General features: G+C 35.1%; 1 protein-coding gene across 2 annotated transcripts; it reads right to left on the bottom strand.

The window, feature by feature from the left end:
* Nucleotides 1-13,834: 13,834 nt before the first annotated feature.
* LOC108339538 (putative beta-glucosidase 41) lies at nt 13,835-19,253 on the bottom strand. Of its 2 annotated transcripts, XM_017576671.2 has the most exons (13): nt 18,703-19,253; nt 18,435-18,501; nt 18,263-18,321; nt 17,385-17,460; nt 17,241-17,312; nt 17,068-17,155; nt 16,640-16,895; nt 15,773-15,888; nt 15,454-15,677; nt 15,294-15,325; nt 14,860-14,962; nt 14,395-14,503; nt 13,835-14,301 (listed from the first exon to the last, which is right to left on the bottom strand). In XM_017576671.2, exons 1-13 carry the CDS (start codon nt 18,820-18,822, stop codon nt 14,106-14,108), a joined length of 1,518 nt encoding a protein of 505 aa, XP_017432160.1. In that variant the 5' UTR covers nt 18,823-19,253; the 3' UTR covers nt 13,835-14,105. The 2 variants fall into 2 exon arrangements, with proteins under 2 accessions (XP_017432160.1, XP_017432161.1); XM_017576672.2 differs by lacking the exon at nt 18,703-19,253 and having other exon boundaries at nt 18,263-18,302; nt 18,376-18,462.
* Between the last annotated feature and the right edge of the window lie 630 nt (nt 19,254-19,883).

Raw genomic sequence — 19,883 nt, forward strand, 5'->3', positions numbered from 1 at the left:
TCCAGCCATTCCCTCAAGTTCATTGCTCAAAGCTATTTTAGCTTGTCTTCCTCTAGCTCCGTTCCCCGTTGGAAGGCCATCTGAGTTAGAACTCTACCTCACACACACATCCAAACACTGTCACGCATTCTGACAAACACCTTGCATGCGCCGAACTCCTTCAAACCATTCTTCATTCCGCTGCGTCATTCTGTCCAAGGAGCCACTCCAGTCTTGAACGTGGAGGCTGCTTCCATCATTTGGCATCAAGAGCCAGGTCGTCCGCGCCTTGCTTCAAGAGATAAGCCACTCTTCTTTTCATTTTCTTCACTGCCGTGTTGTACTGTTCCATTGCCAATGTGTTTGATTTTTTTTCCCCTTCTGTTTCGTCTAATTTCGTGTTTTTTGTGGATGTTTGTGTTCATTCACTGTTCTTTAGTGTTTGCTCTTCATTTTAATCGGTGCAAATCATTTGTTTCAGTTCATTCCAGCTTTTATTTTTCATTTCCCGTTTTGTCTCAGTCATGTGTAGACTACTGCAGTTTTACTTCTGTCCTCAGGATTTAACTCTGTTCTCGCTTGGAATTTTCATTTTGATTATGTCCAATGCATTTGCTAGCTCTATGTTGATCATATAAAGCAATGGCATCACGTCCATCTTTTATCATTTGAGTTGATAGCTATGCAAATATTGATTCCAGTAGCAAACTCTGCATAAAACATGATTTCTGGATTAATTTGATATCATTTGATTTTCATCCAGATTTTTTTTATGTTTTAATATTTGTGCAAGTTTGTCTAGTGATTTCACCTGTATCTAAAGTATTTCCAAATCATATGCATCACAGCAAAGCAAAATCAGTGGTTGAGTTCTTCATAATCAATTTTCAAAATCTGCATCAAGAGTTGAATTCTGGATTCATATGGTGCATTCTGTATTTGCTCAATTTTCTGATTCTGAAGTTGTGCACAAGTTTGTTTGATGTGTATAATCAGTTCTCACATGATTCTAACTCATGATACGTGCATAAGTCAGAAATGAATGTTTGAGTTGTGTGAAAATTGGTTTCTGCCACTGTTTTATATTCTTCTAGCTATGCACCGTGCTGAATTTCTTTAGCTGTATCATAGGACATTTAATTTTCCCTAGCTCAATTTCTGAAGCTAGATCTAGATTTAGGCAATTCTTAATCACTTGTTTGAGCAAGCCAGCTTTGCTTCCAGTATTTGTTTTCCAAACTGCTGTAGTTTTCACTAGTTTTCTGCATAAATTGGCAACTGCTCCACTGCTTTTGAGATTCTGTGACTGCCTGTGCATTTTCAATGGTTCAGCAAGTGTATTTGGTCAATTAAAACTAGTGCCTACTGTTCATTTGGTCAGTTTTCACCAAAAGTGCAAAATCAGTTTTCAGACCATTGAAATTGCTTGAATTTGGTAAGTGGACCAGTGAATTTGCTTGAATTTGTTTGACTGTTTGAACACCATCAAATAATGCATACAAAGTTGCTCCAATCATCAAATTAGGTGTCTAACCATAGCTGTGAAAAATTGCCTCTCAAATCATCCATTTTAAAGTGTTTTTGGCCAGATTTTAGTTTTTGCACATAGTTTGAATCTGTTTTGGTGCATTTGCCATTGATATTTGGATTGTAGCAAGAGCTTGGTACCACTAATGCTGAATCATACATCAAAATATCATTAAACAAGTTTTTTTTTAAAAAAGCAATTGGACCAGTACAATCCAGTTTTGAAATCTGCTGAACCAGAATCAGAATTTTGGCCAAAACATTGATTTTTCTTTGAGGCATTTTGTCAAACACTTTTGCCAAATTTCTGAAATCATTGAGTTCGATGTCTTTGCAGCATGTTTTGATTTTCTTGATTTCTTAATCCTTTCTAGAGCATCTCTTAAGTTCATTTTGTGTGCCAGCCTTCCTTTCCAGCCTTTAATTACTTGTTTTACATTGTTTGGAATTTCTGCACATAACCTGTTTGATATAATGCCAAAGTGCAGTCTAGTTTGGAAAGTAAATCTGGTGCAGTAACGTGTTTGATGCTTACTGTTTTTGCTGGTTTTGTATGGATGTGTGATGTTGTGGTGAAGTCTTAAACATCCAGATTGCTTCTCCAAAGGGGTAGCATCTTAGGGAGTGGAAGACTTGTTAAAGTGGCCAAAAGCTTGGACTCCAAGAGCACTTTATCCTTGCTGTTCTAGCCCCATGGCAGTAGCAAAAACACACCATTTTTACAGTCCAACAATCTGAAACAGTAGCTATACTTAGTTTTTGTTCCATTTTTCCACAATTTTCAATTGTAATTTTGGATTGGTATCACGGAACCTTTGTAATTTCTTTCCATTTTGTGTTCATTTTCAACTTAAAGTGACTTGGAAAAATGCTTTTCAAGCAATTCCAAGTGTACTATCATTGAGATTGAATGAAGGTTTTTCTCGTACTTGCAGATCGCGAGAAAAAAGGAATTCTCCTCCTTTTTATGTTGTTGCAAACATCCTAAGAGGCTTTCACTATTTAAGAATAAAGACATCCATTAAACAAAGAAGTCTCACATCTATCATCTAGAGTATCAGCAACCAAGGAAAAATGAAGTACAAAAGCAGCCTTCAGTTAGTCATGAAAACTTTAGTAAAGCTCTTAGGTCTATGACAGCTTCCTCAATGACATAAACTATCATCTTCTTTATCTGTTCAACATAAGCATATATCTGATAGTATATTCTGTCAGGTATCCTTAATATGTATGATAGCCATATACGGTAGGGAGCACATTGCATATTTTTTAAAGAAAAGGAAGACCACATTTAGCATTTTTAAACCATTGGGGGACTAAAACGAACTTTTTTACACGAACCCAGATTGTTCATTTTAATTATAGCAGAAACTGATAATCATCCTTTACAAGAACAACACATAAAATCCCCAAAATTGTCTCACAACATTCCTTGTAGTTCTAGCAAATTTCGTTACAAAAATATCACCACAGTGGCAAATAAGGTTATCCCAACTCCCCTCGAAACAACACCATGTGAGGAATGCGAAAATCCTTTGCCCCATGTCTTCGAAGAAGAAGAACAACTTTGTGAAGAAGTCATTCTTAACCCTAACCCTTTGCTTTTAAATTTGGGAACAACAACTTTACTCACTACAACACGAATCACCAACAACCCTAACCCTTTGCTTTTAAATTTGGGAACAACAACTTTGCTCATTGCAGCACGAATCACCAACAACCCTAATCCTTTGCTTTTAAATTTGGGAACAACAACTATGCTCACAGGACGAATCAACAATTTCTTTTAACCCTCTATTACAAAATTTTCACATCATTTACTTTTATTCTAAAAAATTAAGTCATCAAATGACCTTACCGTGCCACGACATCAATAAATGTAGAAGTCATCAACTTTTTGCCAGGGAGGCAGGTCTGTCGTTAGTCTTTTTGACGCCATAAGCAAAAAGGACTAAGTGTGCACCGTTTTTGCAAAAAGTAGGATGTTAGTGAACTTTTAAAAAAAGGGAGGACAACTTTGAACATACCCTACAAATCGAGGGACCAAAATAGGTATTAAACCTAATTTTTAAATCGAATGGACGTCATATTAGTGAGGTCCCCGACGTTTAGTCGAGAATAGACGTCGGTGCCCCCTGTGCCCGACATCTTGGTTCCTATGAAATCAGAAATCGAACCCACAGTTACGCGCACTTCATCGTCTTCTTTCTCGCATTTTCTCTCCGCGACATTGCATTTCCAAGTACGTTTTGTCTCTTTTGAACCGTTTAAACTTACTTTTACTCCGATTAAATTAGTCTTTGATGGATTATCTTTCATATGAACTAATTAAAATGAGTTTTCGTTGTGTTTTGGTATAGTTTTTCTCGTGTCTTTGGGTAGCATAGTAGCACCTTTTGCCTTTGCTAGTTTCCTCGTAAGGAAAGCTTGCGTCTTTTGGATGTCTTATAGCATTTCAACCCAAACCCGAACCTGGGTCCTTGCCTAGTTCTCATGTCACCGTATTCGTTTTCATTGCCGGTTAGAATGGAACTAAGCAAGGACTCAGATTCACTTTTCGGTTGAAATGTCATAAGAGATCCAAAAGACGCAAGCTTTTCTTATGACGAAACTAGCAAATGAAGAACGTGCTACTACGCTACCCAAGGACATAAGCTGCAGTAGACGTTAGTTAATCCCATGTCCGACGTCTATAGTGGCCTTAGACGTCGGTTTTTGTGTAATCTGACATCTTTATAGACGTTGATTTTGGTGTAATTTGACGTCTGTATTCGACGTCCCATTAACGTCACCCATAAAGACGTCGGATTGGGATCTGATGTTAAAAGCCCAAAATAACAGACGTCTAAAGCTCTTTCTGCACTAGTGAATGTTGGACGAAGTTGATGCTTCCTTTTGACTTCAATCTTGTAGGAGCACTTCATGCCTTCTTAGAATTCCCAAAATCTCATTTAAGGTGAGTTTCTTTACAACTCGAGCCTCTTGGTGGTTATTGTTTTGGATTGTCACACCTTAGTTACATTATCTAGCAGCTTCGAGTTTATTTAAGCTTTAGAGAAATAATTGTTGTCATTTTTACAATCAAATAAAAATTCAATCGGCTAATGCATTATACAAATCATCTAGGTTACAAAACTTGGTATTCTGTTACATTGTAAATATAATAACAATATACTATAATAGGTTAGTCAATTCAAGTAATCACCCAGTGAATTTAATTAATAGTTTCACATAAAACCACATTTATAAGAATTTTAAAAAATGTTATCAGCATAAAACAATAAAAAGGAAGTTTATGGAAATAATAAACAATATAAAGAAGAACAAATATATAAAGATATGTTGATTTTCCAACTCTTCCACAGTCAAAATCTTCATTGGTTATCATATGATTATCATTCATTTAATTTATCAATGGAAATCTCAAATTCACTAAATAAGCATAAACTAATTCACTAAAAGTCTCAGTTATTCCATGGTCCATTGTGAGACTCCATCTAGATATCACTTGTTCCATTGGTCACATTTTCACGACAAGATTTATCAAACAAATGACTAACATTGATATTTCCAATTATTAACAATTGTTTAACATTAAAATAATTTTTTGTATTATGTGGTAATTAAAATATTTTATTCTAACAAGACAACTTAATTTCAATAAATTTAAATTATTTTATTTAAAGAAAACATTTAAAATATAAAATAATTTAAAATGAGATGAATTCAAATTTAATAGATTTGAATGTATAAAAAAACATAAAGTTTTCTATCTAAATATAAAATGAGAATTTCCATTCCAAACATAAATTGAAACACTTAATCACGTAGGGTTGAGTCGAATTGGGCACACCTCGAGTTAAAACGAGTTAGATGCACCTCACACCAAGTAAGGTCCACTCAAGTCCAATCAAATCAACTCAAGTTAAGTTGGATCAATGTCGAGCCTAATTAGGTTAGACCCACCTCACACTAAGTTAGGTCGGGCAATATCAGGCTGAGCGATGTTAGGCCTACCTCAAACAGAGTCATATTAGGCCCACCTCATGTAGAGTTGAGTTGGGCCATAGGCCAAGTCAAGTCAGACCCACCTCAGCCTACCTTAGGTCGAACCAAATTGAGTCTACCTTAGATTGAATCGATTCAAGTCCACCTCATATTAAGTCGAGTTGATCCCACCTTTACCAAGTCATGTCATGCCCACCTGTGGCCGAGTCAAGTTGGTCCCATCTTCGATTGAGTCAAGTTGTGCCCACATTTTGCAGAGCTAAGTTGGGTTTTCCTCGAGCTGAGTCAAGTTGAGTCTAAATCAAGCCTCGTCAAGTCCATCTTGACCCTATTTGAGTAAACTCTACGTTAGATTAAGTAGATCCATGTTAGGTCGAGTAGAGTTGGGTTAGGTCAGATTGGGTTGAGTCGAATCTAGTTGGATGTACACCAGATCGAATTGATTTGACTCCCCATAGGCTAAGTTGAGTTAGAGTCAAAACTTTGGTTAAGTCAAGTTGGACCCACTTCGAGCTGAGTTAATTTAATTGATATCAGACAAAGTGGAGTTGATCCAATGCAAGTCAATGTCAGGCCAAGTTTAGATCGTGTCATGTTAATTCATCCTAAGACAAGGTCAACCAAGTTTAGAACCATTGATGAGTGCATATTTATGCCCCCATGTTAAGTTGATTTACATTAACTTTTATTTTCTCCATCCTTTGATTCATGCCCTCCATCATTTTCTTCATTTCAGCATTTTGTTCAACCATCATCTTCATAAATGTTTCTATCATCATATGTAACATTTGGTAGAGGTTGTCATCTCATTTGGGGTGTGATAGGCTGTCGTTGAAGCTATCAAATTAATACTAATTTTCAAGACAACTTCAGTATTGCCAAGTAGTATTCAAGAAAGTAGATAGGGTTAAAGTAACCCTGAGTCGTCTCCCAATGAATACGGAATTGCCTTTTAATATTTGAATCTTATGAATGCAATGCAATGTTCAAGAATAAAAATGATGTTTGGAGAAGGTTTAAAGAACAAATAAGAAACTAAAAACAGTTATGATGAAATAGGTTAATTCCACTGCTTTTCCAAGATGGATTCATCATCGGTTAGTCACAGATAATTGTTCAATTGATTATTATTTAAGTTTCAAATTAATTAAAGTACATTCTTAATTAATTTAAGGGCGATCATGCATTTAACCAAAGTAAATTCTCAATCAAATGCAAAACCTTTCTAGATTATTCACAATGAATTCAACCAAAGTACATTCTCAATCAAATCCTATTGTGTTTAATCATGTCTAGTCTTAAATCTCCTAACCAAATTAAAAGTTAATCAATGAAAGTAAATTCTCAATTGATTATAGTTGAAATTATTACTAATCAATCAAAGTACATTCTCAATTGATAGTAAAAGCCATTTAATCATATGAAAGTTCCTAAATTAAATCAAAGTAGATTCTCAATTAAACCTAGAAACCCTAGAACTCATATAATCAATATGCATGTAGATTCAAACACATTATGATGCAAAAATCTTTGCTTTTAATTTGATAGAGAGATGAAAAACATAGAGAGAGAACAACTTAAATCAATAATAAAAAAAAACAATTGCATTAACTCATTCTAACCTCAGAATCCATAATGGAATTACAGCAGAATAGTCCTAGATGCTTAGCTCTCCATGAATGGAGTTGAATACAAGATGAAATAAGAGAGAGAGAGAAGTGGTGAATGAATGAATGAAGTGAAGTCAAGTGAAGTCTCCCTTGGGTCTCTTTATATAGAGCTTGATTGGGCTTGGACTCTGAATATTCAGTTGATAGAATCTTTTATCTTATATCTTCCAAATAACTAAAAGATTTAGATAATTATAACATTATTTGGAAGATATTTTCTGTTGATATTCCCAAATTAAATTAATTCAACATTTGAATTTTATCTTTTAACTTTTCTGAATTTCCAAAATTACACATAAGCCCTGAAATTTCCTCTATCTGCACTTTAGCCCCTTCAGAATTTCTCCAAAATTGCACCAGAAGCCCCTGTTGACCAGAGAGGTCGCGCCCAATGGGAGCTCGCCACGTGGCTACCCTCTTCCTTCCCCAATTAGGGTTTCAGATTGGGGAAAGGCTTCCTCCTCCACCTCTACCGCCAATCTGATGCAGGTCCGGTGACGAAGCGGATGACTCTCGTTGATGATGGAGGCGCGACATTGGCAATGCGGCATTGGTGCGACGAAGTTGGTGGGCGCGAATGGAGATGATGCTCGAAGCTTAATAGCGACACGATTTTGGGTGATTGGGTTTCTGCGTGTTTTCTCTGGTAGGGTCGGCGATGCGAAGAAGATGACGGTGGGTGTGGAAGAAGGTCGCGAGACGCCACCATCGCGAGGAAGATGGTGATTGTTTGGTCATGGCAGCGGCAAGGAGGCTCGCGAAGTGATGACGGCTTTGGGTATTAGGGTTTCTTGTGGAAGATGGTGACGTGGCAGAGGGGAATGATGTGGCAGCATGTGGTTGGTCTATTTGGTGTGCAGAGGATTAATGACATGGCAACTTCTTGATGGTCAGATGTGTGGGTATTAGATTGCCATGTGGCATGATCTGGTGGAGTCTAGTTTAGGAGGGGTAGGAACATGAAACTTAGGAGGTGTATTTAGAATAGGGTTACTGTTTGGCTTAGTATTGGGCCTAGTTAAGAGAAGAGGGGTGTATGTAGGGAAATTGGGAGGTGCAAGGGTAAAAGTTGTCTGTTTGGCCCATTTGTACATTATTTTCCAAATAAAACTTGATTTTGGGCCTTGAATTGCCATTCGGACCAATAAAACTTATAATTTCAGCTGCACAAATAAACGTAAGAACATCTAAGAATATTTTATGCACTAAAACTCACTTTTTATGTCTCTTTAATTCCCAAACCCAAGAATTCCAAATATCACAAATTCACTTAAAATCAACCATTTAAGCATAATTATCCCATCAAAAATTTAAACTTTAAGGCATAAATGTGGGCATAAATATGCACTCATCAGGGTGAAACATAAGTTTATTTGTGATGTTGATTTTGCTGTTATGACTATTGATTAGCCCATATCACGTGAAAGTTCTTAACTTTAATCAAAGTATATTATCAATCAAAATTAAGAACCAGTATACTTGTATGATCAATATATGTATATAGATTAAAACATATCACTAATTATTTTTGATGTAAAAATTATTACTTTTTACATGATTTAGAGATAAAAGACATAGATAAATGAAAATTGAAATAATAATCAAAAGAACAAAGACATTATTTTAATTCAAGATCAAAATCCATAATAAAATTACAATAAAACTAACCCTAACCTTAGCCTTCCATGAATGAGGTAGAAAAAATAATGAATGTTTTGGTGAGGTGGAAAAAAAAGTGAGGGTTGTAGTGGATGAGAGCTAACACTAGTAAAAAAACAACATTTAAACTCGCACAATAGGCCTAGGTTTAGAAGAAACCGAAGCCTATTAGAATGCGGTGACATTTCTGTAGTTTAGTCGAACTTAAATGCCTCAGTTCAAAGGGAACCGAGGCATATAAGCTATATTACCTCGGTTGCAATTCCAACTGATGTCTAATACCCTAAAAAATTTAACCATCCCCCTTATAGAACTGACTTTCCACGCTTGGCAGCTTTTCAGATCTTGCCTACTGCCTCGGTTCTGTGGTGAACCGAGGCGTATAAGTTGAATGTAATTTCAAAAAGGTCATTTTATATTTTATTTTTATTTATTTCTGAGGTGTATAGGCATTAGTTGCTTTGTTAACCGAGGCATATAGGCATGTATTGCCTTGGTAAGTGAAGAACCGAGATAGTATAACTTTTTATACTCCAGAATGCGTTAAAAATTTTAACCTATTGTTTAATCCTCTTCCTCTCGCAAGAACTCTTCTTCCTCGCGCACCCAAGAAGTCTTCTTCTACCTCGTGCAAGCCTCCATTGCTCTGGCGTCATCCTCGTTGCTTGCTTTCTTCATGCGTTGATGCCTCTGGTTCTCTCACTGCTGCTCCAAAGTGTCTCGCTACATCCCTCCAAAGTTTCTTGTTGGGCTTGGTGGAGTTTCGCAAGATCGGGAGGAAGTATAGTGGTAAGTATTTTCACTTGTCACGCGGACGACCGGAGTTCGATCCCCGGCAACAACGCCAAAAACTTGTTAAGACTCCGACAAATGTACCGAATCGTATCAAGTAATATAAAATGGTAAGACCAAGTATCGTATTCCAAAGGACTCACGACACTAAACAATTATGTAATTCCTTAACCAATTAACACTTAAGAATAATTTTTGGGGGGTTTGATGAACAAATCTTAAGGCCCCAAAAACGGAGTCAAAGACTTGTTAACCCTCGGCAAGTATAACCGAATTGTATCAAGTAATAAACTGGTAAGACCAAGTATCGTTTTCCCAAAAGAATCACGGCCTAGACAGTTGTGTGCTTTGTTGATTAGCTAAGACTTGCAAAACCGATTGATTAAGATTTTAATGCAAATAATCAAAAGTAAATATGTATGCATGTATTGATCAATGGGCAAGAAGAAACAAAACACGTGATTTTAATTATATGGATGAATATGTTATTGGGGTTTATCAATTTCATCCTATCCACTCTCTTGTATTTAGGAATTCATCAATCTTTTCATTAATGTTAATGTCACTTTCTAAATTACTTAAAACCCGATGTCTTGGCGAAGAAAGCCTAATCATAATCACTAGTTTACAATGTCTTGTCTCCCTAGCCATTAATCATGCATTATAATGAACAGAAGCTTAAAGGTAACCAACCATCATACTCTTATGTCTAGGTTGGTAATATGCTATTGGGAGAGATTCTCCAGATCTAGATTTCCCCGTATGTGTCCATATCGACAAAACCAATGATCATGACATCGAATGAGTTAAACAATGCATGCTTTGAGTAAAGAGGAAAAACCCTAACTATTAATGAAAGAAAGCATGTATCATAAAGATGATTTTACCGCTCAGCGACAAGTGCGGCACTTCAGTTTTGCCCCTCAGTTGTTGTTTTTGCCCCTCAGCGGTGATTTCGGCACCTGAAAACTGGCGCTCAGCGAAAATTACCGCTCAGCGCCACTCGATCACATATGTTTCTGCACTCTGATTGACTTTTCTTCATTCTGGTTGACTGGTTGACTTTTTTAGTTGACTGGTTGACTTTTCTGGTTTCTGGTTGACTCTTCTGCATTCCAACCAGTCGTTACTTTAACTCTTCTTTCAAATCATTCAATTAGCCTACAAAATTAGCACAAAACCATTAAATTCACCTTCAACTCTCTTATTTCCAACAATTCAACAAAATCATGAGTTCAAGCTAATTTATAAGTCATAAAGGTTGTAATTGAAGTCAATTTTAAGTATAAAAATAACAGTTTTTCAACTGTTATCAGGGTTTCAATGCAAATGCAATAAAAATAAACATGAATGCAATTTGATCAATTGAGGCTAAACACTAGAATGGATGGATGAAGTTGATAATATGAGATGAATATGTTGTTGGAGTTTAGATTTCACCTAATCACTCTCATGCATATAAGAATTCATCTTCTCCATTAATGTCAATGTCACTTTCTAAATTACTTAAAACCCGATTCCTCGACGAAGAAAGTCTATCCTTAATTATTAGTTCATACAATTCCTAACATTCCTAATAATTAATTCTGAAGATCAGAAGCTTAAGACAACCAAAATTCATACCTCATTCTTGAGCAATACTCCTTCTAGGAATAATTCTCCAAAACATGAATTGTAATATACCTTCCGGTACTCATACAAATCATACATCATGCTAATGAATGAGTTAAACACAGCAAGCAATACACAAAGAAGAATTACCCTAACAATTAATGAAAGAAGCATAAATAGTTAAGAATCAATTCAACATACATGAGAGTTCAAAAGATTACATCTTTCCCCAACAACAAATAAGGTTTAGTTCCCCATCATCATGGAGAAACTAGATGAACAATGAAAGAATGAAAGAGATAGAAAAACCCTAGAAAGGGAAGAGAAAAACTGTCACATCCCCAAATCTACCCTCAAGGAAAAGGAGAGTTGTCACATCCCCAAATCTACCCCCAAGGGGTGAAAAGTGTGTTTTTGTGCTCAAGCCATCAAAAGATACAATCCCTAGGACATCCAACTCCTTAAATAGAACATAAAAATAACAGAAAACAAGTCCAAGCCCACGAAACTGGCGCTCAGCGCCCTAAGTGGGGCACCTAGGCGTGGTACGGGTCAAAACTGCCGCTCAGCGCCCCTGAAAGGGCACTCGGGCGTGGTGCGGTGCAAAATGGTACTCATCAAATGTACTGGACCGATCGATTTCACTTTGTTGACCGATCGGCCTGACTCTTTAACCGTTCGGCCAATCTTCTACCACATCACTGGACTTCTCCTTTCACAAACCGTTCGGTTTATCTATCCTTTTCTCCAGCCATTCGACCATCGTTGCACCGTTCGGCCTAGTTCCGCCACCTTCACACCATTCGGTCTGTCTTATTAACCATTCGGTCTGTCTTCCTTGTGTTCTTTACCGTTCGGTCTGTCTTCTTAACCGTTCGGTCTGGTTTCTCCTCCATTTTATCGTTTGGTCTGGTGCTTTTTCTGTCCTTTCTGGGTTTCAATTCCTTGGTACTTTTGCTCTTCCTTCCAAATCATATAAATAACCTACAAAATTAAGGGAATTTAGTGATAAAATCCTTAAGTATATCCTCTACTCACTTATTCACAAAACTAAACTAAAAGCATGAGTTTAAGCAAGCTTTAAAGTAACAAAGGGTTGATTTACTATCAAAATTGAATCACAGATAACGATATTTTCAACCATTATCAGCTAGATCCCTCCAAAGTTTCTCATTGGGCTTGGCAGAGTTCGTGAGATCGGGAGGATACTCTTTTCCCATGACGCGGCGAGGACGCAGCGGCGGCGACGTGGTGGCGGTTAGGCGTTGGATTTGCGTTTCACGACATTTCCTTCTCGACGACAAAGTGCTCCAGTGTCTTCGTAGTCAAGTGGAAACAGGGTTTGCCCTTTGCGGCGGTGCATGCGAGAGGGGTTTCTGGTGATTATGGATTCGCGAATTAGTCTTGCGGATTGCTTTGAACTGTGGATATATGCACGGAGGTTGTTATTCTAATTCACGATTTTGGGCGATTTTGTGGTCTAATTTGCAAGTTTGGAAGCTAATGAAGGGGCGAAAGGGTTCAATTCTCGCGATTTGGGGCTTGATTTCTGGTTTGGTGATTTTTGTTTGTAGGTCGTGAATGGAGTTTCTATGAAGACGAAGCTTGCAATGGCGCTGTCTCGCAATTTCCATGGTGGCACGATGGCTTCGTGTGATGAAGATGGGTTCTTGCGGTGGTTAATGCAATGGGTTTCACGTATGGAGGAGATCATGACGAGCTCGCATGCTTGAAGGTTCAGAGATAGTGGCTTCACGACGACGCGATTTAGTGGAGGAGCGAAGAAGGAAGAAGACGTGACTAGGGTTTCTAGAAAAATGGATGTGCAATTTGGAACTAAAAAAATTAAAAACACTCTACTCTTCGGTTGTCTATGAACCGAGGCAAAATCCGAACCTTTTTGCCTCGGTTCTTAACTGAGGCAAAAAGCTTACCCCTTTTTGCCTCGCCTATATATGACTCGATTGCGGAACCACTACATATAAGTAAAAATAACCGTTGTTATTTCCCTTGACTGCACTAATGTAGACACTAAGGAGTGTAGGAGTAGATTTTGTGTGACTCATCTAAAAAAGGAGAGTGCATAAGTAAATTATGTTGTACAACAAATTTTTCCGTAATTTGCATTGTCTTATGGAACAATTTATTTTCACATTTTTAATGAACCAAATTTAACTTTAGTTGCATCAATAAACATTAAAATATCCAAAAAATAATTTATACAACTAAAATTTACTTTTTTAAGACATTTTTATTTCACATTCAATAAGTCAAATTATCACAAGTCCTATTTAAATCAATATTTTAAAGACAAAAATTTAATTAAATTAAAACGAGATATAAATATGCACTTACTATTCACGCGTTGGATAATGTCGAGTCTTGTTAAAAGTTGGATTGGATTGTTCTTGTCAAACAAGTTGGATTGAACCTTAATTTTTCTGTTAAGTTGCAAATAATAATAAATATAAGAACTAATTTATAATAATATAACATATCTGATGATCAATTTCCAATTTAAAATATTTAGAATTTAATTAAAATATTGCAGAGTGGAGTTAAATCTACTTCAATCGAACCCAAGTGACTTTAAATGAAGACTTTGGAGACCAAAGCTTTTTCTATCCCTCATCTAGTAGACAAAAAAAACAAGAAAACTTATTTAGGAGTAGATTAAAGTTTACTTATAGACCATGGATCAACTTGAAAGCTTTACTTACACAAGGCTTGAATCTTAAAAGTAGGAGTCAAACACCTGGTTGCTTCATTTTTTACTCTTTTTGCGTATTCATTTTCATTCATTAATTTCCGATGAACTTTTCAACTACTAAATGCTTTCTCATGTATAATGACAACAATTCAAATTTCACTACCCCTTTCTGTATCTATTCTGAGCATGTTTTTGAACCATTGCACAGAATCTTTTGGTATCCTAGTAAGATTGTTCTTGAAATCCACGTAGTAAAGTCCAAACCGTACAGTGTATCCCATGTTCCACTCCCAATTGTCAAGCAATGACCATACAAAGTAACCTCGTACATTGCAATCATCTTCCCTGTATTGAATTCATATTATGTCAGAATAAGATGGCTAACAAAATAGTGTTACAAACCCTTGAGGACGAACTCAAAAGCTTCCAATAATGTACCATATAGCAGCAGATAGGTTTGAAAGATAGTCTCTATGGTATCTTATCCTCTTCTCATCTTTTAAGGCCTTCTGTAAGGTCATAAAGGGTTTGCTTGGGTCATCCATTCCTGCCATCACAAACTAGTAGATATTAAAAATGTCATGATTATTGAGAATTGAGATTACATTAGTTAGATTTCATAAAAATGTCTTAGTCATATTTTAGAATATCTGTTATTCTTCTCTAATATTATTTCGTGTTTTCTCTTTATCAATTAACAAAACATAGTAAGACTACTATTAAAAAGTTGTTTTAAGCCTAATTTAATATCACAAAATTAGCTTGTAAGACTAGGTTTGAATCTCATTTATATATTATAATTTGATCTTATTTATAGTTGACGTGAGACTTCTAACAACTACTTAAAATAAATATGGTTAAAATACCTACAATTTGAAAAATATGATCAAAGTGTTTACTCACCATTCTCTGTTATAATTACTGGTGTGTCCCCATATTTGTCTTTCACATGTTTTACCAACTTTCTGATGCCCCATGGGACAATGTGCAACCAACTTGAAGCTGCCTGAAAAAAAAAAGACTTTTTGATTTGGCTTGAAGTGTACTGAGTAAATGTGCATTGTGGTCTTAGGCTGTATTTGGATTCATAGCAAGGAATAGAATGAAATCGAGTAAAGTAAAATAGAATAGACTTACAATTCCACTTGTTTGGATATTGTTCAGTCGTAAAGGGTGTTTTAAATCTTTTTCTATTATTATAGAGGTGCATGAAGCAATAACCTGAATTCAACTCTGGCATATTTTAGACTACCAAACAATAGAACGTGGTGTCATTGCACTATATTTTAGTCCATTTTATCTTTTTCAAATTACAAAACACTGCAGTCTGAGCATACCTTTTCTCCAATTGCAGCTCCTCTTCGGTATGCTAGGATGAAGAACAAGAGAAAATATCAGAAACTTCCAATGAACTTCAGTTATGCTTGTTTTAGGCAAAGAAGATAAAAGAAAGACAGTTAAAAAATGGGGTCAGAATTAGCATTAATAATAGCTTACCGGTTGTAATAACTGCAGCATCAGAAACAGCATCTTGCATAACCAGTTTTTGAATCCTGGTCCTATCGTTACGAGTATATAATGAGGTGTAATGGTTTATGCCAATAAAATCCAAAGATCCCACAAGAAACTTTGAGGTTGCAGAAGAAATCTCTGGTAATCTCTCACCTACAAGTTTCTTCATCCAGAGAGGGTATTTTCCAAAGAAAAGTGGATCAAGGAACCTGATTCACATTGGTGTTTCTGGAAGATGAGTTCTTAGTTGTTTTCACTAAGCTATAAATTTTTTTGATAATCATTGTGCCACACGAAAGTTTACCATCCAAGTGAGAAGTCCATAGCTCTTGATGCTGCATCTCTGTCTTCATCAAGTTCTGTTATTGGTTCATACCATATAACATCTAGTGCTATTCCTATTTGTCCTCCTTGTTCTTCCTGAATGCTCCATCCAAATAAAAGAAAATATATATTATTGATACTTTTAGCTTTTCTGTAGACTTTTTAATGATAGTATTATCAAGTAAACCTGCACCCTGATATGTAAATCTCAATCATAGTTGGCAGGAAAGATTGCACTTATCAGTAATGATGATACTAATGATATTTATATCCTCTAATTTAAAAAAAAAACATTTATGTCTATTATATTTTCAATAAAAATAATATTTACATTTTTCTAATTTTTAAATAAACACTTATATCCTTATGTTTTAATACCAGATATCCACTTTTGTTGTTTTAATTAAAAATGTCATATTAACTAAAGAAAATAAAAAATTATGAAAATTAAAAGTTAAAATATAAAAATGTAGAAAGTAAGTTTCTTTTAAAGAAAATTATATTTTATAAAAATATAAGTGAATGACATTTATTTAGAAAATGAAAAGGAGTGAATGACATTTACTAGTTAATGACATTTATTTAAGAGACATAAATAGAATTTATCCCAAATCCTTGAAATTCAAAACTTTCCCTTTAATCTTTGATTTTTCCTGATGTTCCAAAATATAATTTATTTGCATGGTTAGTGTCATTTACTAGTTATTAAAGTGAAAGTTGTGTAAAATTAAGGACTAAAATTAACCTAACTTACCATCTCAGGAATCTAAGAATAGTTTCAGTTTATTTTTTGAAAAAAAAAATGTTTTTTTTTAAATGACTAGTGTGAGAAGGGTCTGTTTGGTACCTTGAAATGTAGTTGGTAGCTTCTGTAGGCAGCAGCATGAGATAAGAGAATGTTATGAGCAACAATGTATGGCTCAGTGGATGATTTTCCCTTCTTGCATAGAAGATGACCTAACAAGGAACATCTTCCTGGTGCTTGAATTCCTAAATCATAACCATGGAGTGCAAAATTATGAGGCTCATTGAAGGTAATCCAGTGCTTAACTCTGTCTCCAAAAGCTTTGAAGCATGTATATGCATAATGCTCAAAATCTTTTCTGCAAGTAAGTACAAGTGAATATGAAATTCAACCATACATTTCAAAACATCAAAACAACTACAGGTATGAGTATACACTCTGAGAAAAGAAAAATAGAAACAAAGATTTTTCATCAACTGACATTAGTTTATGCAGTTCATTCACATTTTTTCATCAACCTAATTTCTTACATGATTTGTGTGCTTAACCATCCTTCATATTCATCTTCAAGCATTTGTGGAAGATCCCAGTGATACAGTGTAACAAAAGGCTGAATTCCTGATTGAAAAAAAGAGCTAAAACTTCAATACTATTTTCTTTTATATGTTTGCAGATCAAATGCCTGAATAAATTCTTGAGTAACCTTTTTCAAGCAAAGCATCAATGAGGCTGTTGTAATATTTTATTCCTTCTCTATTGGGTTCCCCTGTTCCTTCTGTTCACAAATTTAGTTAGCTTTTGAATCAAACCACACAAAACTAAATGGTTTTGAACCAAAAAAACTTACTTGGGAAAATTCTCGTCCATGATATGGAAAATCTGTAAGAATCCATTCCCAAATCCTTCATCAGGTTTACATCATTCTGTATGAAATGGAATTTGTGCAACCATCAATCAGTGTGAAAGTTTCTTTCTCTTTTACTTTTGAGTATAGCTATTCGAAATTATTAAACAAAAGAAAAAACAACAGTTTAATTTTATTTCATACAGTCTCGATATAAAAAAAATTACTAGCCAATAAAGGTCTATAATTTGTCAAAAATTGTTAATATGAATGTAAGGAAAGTTAATGTTCAAAAGTAAAATCTTGAGTTTAAAATTTATAAATAGAAAGAAAGTTCTTGTAAAGATTAATGATGGATAAAGAGGTGGTGAATAGTCTTCAGCGATAACATAATATAAACAAACAAAAGTATATAACTTCAGTATATACATGATATAATCAATGAGGGTATAGTTTGTATATTATCAATACATTGTAACAGATTAAAAGAAAAACAAATAAAAACAGAAGTCGCATCAACATGAATAACAGTTTTATAAAAGAATAAGTGGATTAACTGTGTAGTGGTATGTTCTATATTCATAAATGTATTAATATATAGTGAAAAAAGATCTTTTGCAACACTTTACACGCTTTGGAACTTTATGTAATGTGTTACTTTTACGCTGATTTTCTATTCGGCGAGGTTGGTAAAACGTTGTCATCGTCATAAACATGGCGGTGATCGTTCGAATTGTTTACCATTTATACAATATTCTAATCCTAGGCATTTCAACATGGATAATGACCACATGCACCAAAAGGGGTAGAGAAAGAAAAATTGAAGCAACTAATGTGGGTAGAGTGAAGCTGAAGTCAACAAATGTTTTTTCTTAGTTCACCTGAAATCTGTGGTATTGATCCACTGCCATGTCTGCATTACTGAAATCCACAATTCTCCCTATCATCATAATGCAAAACAAGAAAAATCAGAATCTTCAAGTTCAAATCTTACCTTTATTGATTTTGATTTTGATGTGTTCTTATTTTCTGCAGTTTGAAATTCATCACTACCTGGTATCCTTGAGAAAGTATCCCATATGCTATCTCCTTTGTTTCCTTCATCAGCTGCTCCCTCAAACTGTGACAGAAAACGTTTAATTTCTCTGTTAGACTGTCATTTCAATCAGAATTCGAAGTAGAAGTTTGTATTAAGGTTTAACATGAATTATGCAGATGAAACTAGAATTTTGGAAAACAGATAAATAGAAATGAAAAAGGTTTGTACAACTCTGTCTGAGTTTTGTGAGTTGAATAACAGAAGAAAAACTGAAATGCATACCTGGTGAGCTGAAGAAGCAGTTCCAAATATAAACCCTTTTGGAAAATCTGCTCTGCTTATTGATTCTGCTTTCTCAATTGTTACGAGGACAAGAGTTAGAGAAAAAACAATAAGCCTCATGAGGGTTGTTGATGTTGAAAAGTTTTCTCTAGTTGGATAATGAATCTTTGGTGGTTACAGTCTAAAATGCTTCGGTTATATATTTATATACACAAAAAATGTAGCTATCTTTGTTGTAAAGGTGAAGGTTGTGGCAGAAGAAGAAATAGACTAAATAAACAGGGTGAGTTTCTTCAGCAATTTTTTGTTCTTGGTATTCAACTTCTCTGAGGGACCATGCTCATGAATGAGACACAGATGAATTTGGATGGCATGATTGGCATGTAGTATCAGATTAGCAAGAGATCTTCCTATGTTCTTCTTATCTCAAAAGGGTGTCTTCAAATAATGTTGATGAGGAAACTTGAACCTGAGGGAATGGTGCAGTGTGCTTGAATAATAAGGTTACAGTTGCGGGGAAGACATTATAACTGGTGCTGTTTTCTTAATACCACACTCAATGTGCCTTTCCCCTTTTATACTTCTCCATTTCTTCAGTATCTTTATGTTATTCGGGTGAGTGGGGTAAGTATTTCAACAAGAGCATTGAATTAGGCCACAATTATCTTAATACATTTTCTTGTCGTCTAGTTCATCTTCTTTCTCTCCCTAATCCACTTTTCTCTTCACGCAATGATATAAAATGTGAGTAAAAAATTGCAAATAAATTATTCAAACTTCTTAGTACTAAGTGGTCTTAGTGGATCACAATTTTTATAGAAGTTGAATAATGATTTGAACATTTGTGTCACACTTTATGTTATGTACTAAAAGTTTCCATTTCTCGTATGGTTTGGAAAAAGTAATGGTGTTTTGACATTCCAACCTTTTTTATATGCACATTCTATATGCATCAGTAAAACCTCCAATTTCTTTTATATTTCTTTTCCTGTTACATTACATTCCTTATTGTAATTATATTTTTTTGGTTCTTCCTCTTTGTGGAATTAAATAAGTTGTTAGGTGTTGAACAATATCTTCTTTCTCAAAAATTTAGAGTACGACAACATTGTGGTACAAAAGGAGACAAGCCATTGAAAATTTTAATCGTTAAAATTTATATATATATATATATATATATA

This window comes from Vigna angularis, chromosome 5, assembly GCF_016808095.1.
Source record: "Vigna angularis cultivar LongXiaoDou No.4 chromosome 5, ASM1680809v1, whole genome shotgun sequence".
NCBI classification, from domain to species: Eukaryota; Viridiplantae; Streptophyta; class Magnoliopsida; order Fabales; family Fabaceae; genus Vigna; species Vigna angularis.